Source organism: Austrofundulus limnaeus, unplaced genomic scaffold (assembly GCF_001266775.1).
Source record: "Austrofundulus limnaeus strain Quisiro unplaced genomic scaffold, Austrofundulus_limnaeus-1.0 Scaffold417, whole genome shotgun sequence".
NCBI classification, from domain to species: domain Eukaryota; kingdom Metazoa; phylum Chordata; class Actinopteri; order Cyprinodontiformes; family Rivulidae; genus Austrofundulus; species Austrofundulus limnaeus.
In genome coordinates this window covers 121906-123968 of record NW_013952819.1, presented here as the reverse complement: position 1 = coordinate 123968, position 2063 = coordinate 121906, and the positions used below count along the sequence as shown (strand labels likewise).

The following is a 2063-nucleotide window of genomic DNA, read 5'->3' as shown; positions in this document are numbered from 1 at the left end:
AAAATGTTGACGWGTTCAATACTTATTTTACCCGCTGTATGTATTTATGTGTGTTATTTCTTGTTTCATAAATGTCACATCAATAGTTGCCTCACACAGCAAGAAAGTTCAGAGTTTCAAGCCCTGGTTTGGGACTGAGGCCTTTGTGTGTAGAGTTTATATGTTCCTCGTGTTTGTGTGGGCTTACTCCAGTTTCCTCTCACAGTTCAAAAACATATCTGCCATGTGACCAACTTTTCATCTGACCCACCAATTTTGAAAACCACAGCAGGAACTGTTGGTTGCAGCTTTTGTTTCTTCGGGAACCTCCGGACAGAAGCACCGCATGTCACGTGGTTGTGACGTAGCCAAACAAACAGGTTCGGCTAGTTTTCAAACAGACAATGCTGTTGTCAGAGGTTTTTATCTTGTGAATGTCAGATGTTWCTGTGGTCAGGTGTTAGCTTTACAGTTTAGCTGATTTGTTGATTCATGGAGCGAACAGGCAGCATCAACGCAGAGCCTCAACATGACGGTAGCTTGACTGAAAACTGATTTATGATTTATGTTCTGCTGATAAAGATCACGAGTTTTGCTAATAAAAATCAATACGGAGCCTATTTTACTTTTTATTTGTGAATTCTACTCATAAGACTCGCGTTTTTAATGTGTAGCACTTTATTTTACATCGTTAAACTTAGTTAAAAAGTAACACTGACAGTCTGTTTTGTTGTACACTGACAGTCTGTTTTGTTGTACACTGACAGTCTGTTTTGTTGTACACTGACAGTCTGTTTTGTTGTACACTGACGGTCTGTTTTGTTGTACACTGACAGGTTGCTGGGCTCGGTGGCGCAACCGGGTCGGCTTCTGGTGAGTGTCCTGGTGTTACACCACATATTATGGTATAATATATGGTCTTTAGACCCTCATGTATTAAAGTTAAACCAAGTTATCTCAGACAAACAGAACAACTGTTGTCTCGTTTTATTTGTTTAACATAAAAAATGCAACAAAGTGAAACCAAACTTGAGAACAACTTCCTTATATCAGCCAAGTTGTTTCATTTTACCTTCACTTTCAGACAGATCACCAATGGGAATCGTCATTTTGCCACATTTCTATTTTTTTATGTATAATACACTCCAATAAATAAATATTTTAAGTTATTCTTATGGGTCTTCAGACGAACAGGGGAATGTAACAGTCTGTATGAAACAGAAACATGTTAGTGACATGTGTTTGCTTATGATTGCTTAATCACAGTTTTAGAAACAAAGCCCCCCTTTTCCCACAACATTTCACTTAATTATCAGCACACCTCAGATTTATTATCACCTGCCACCCAGGGCYGTAATGTTAGATCTCAGTAACAAGRGATGGATATTTGAAAATAATGATAGGATTTACACCTACAGTTGATTAACATTAGGAGTCAACCCWGTGTTGCCACGGCTAATCAGCTTAACTGAATTAAGTAATTGAAACATGACTTTAACAGTTTTTGCTGTTTTCTTCCAGAGAAACTTTGCAGACTTCAGTTTTTCAGCTACTGAATCAGATTTCTTTATTCGTCTGCTTTTGAAAACCTCTCCAGGTTCCTTGGGTTGTGCAATAACTTTGCTTATGTGGTCATGCTGAGTGCTGCCCATGACATCCTCCAGAAACAGGAGTCCAGAAACTCTACGGTCTCTGTAAGCAAACMAACATGAAATATTTACAGAGAGAAATAACTTTCTAATAATAACTGTTTTTGATGCTGTAGACATCGATGATGCCGATCAGGACCCTCCAAGCTGAAAACAGCACCAACAGCAGCAGATATGACTGCAGTCCTATCACTACAGGGGTAAATTCACCACACAGGCACAAACATATCATTAACAGACTCATACTGTGGACATCTAAAGAYATACATCTGTTATCACTGTGTGTGCTGTTTCTAAAAATCATAAATGCAAACTAATATCAGAGAAATTTGAATTTGTTTTACCAGAGCCAGGCATACAGCGGGTAAAATAAGTATTCAACACGTCAACATTTTTCTCAGTAAATATATTACTAGAGGTGCTAATGACATGAAA

General features: G+C 38.2%; 1 protein-coding gene across 2 annotated transcripts in view; it reads left to right on the top strand.

The window, feature by feature from the left end:
• Positions 1-298: 298 nt before the first annotated feature.
• The window catches only part of cln3 (CLN3 lysosomal/endosomal transmembrane protein, battenin), a 26592-nt gene continuing 24827 nt past the window's right edge, over positions 299-2063 (top strand). The window contains exons 1-4 of one of the 2 annotated variants that reach the window (XM_014024298.1): positions 299-359; positions 816-852; positions 1577-1673; positions 1745-1828. In XM_014024298.1, coding sequence (XP_013879752.1) covers positions 326-359; positions 816-852; positions 1577-1673; positions 1745-1828 — 252 coding nt within the window. In that variant the 5' untranslated portion in view covers positions 299-325. The other variant, XM_014024297.1, reaches the window with a different exon arrangement.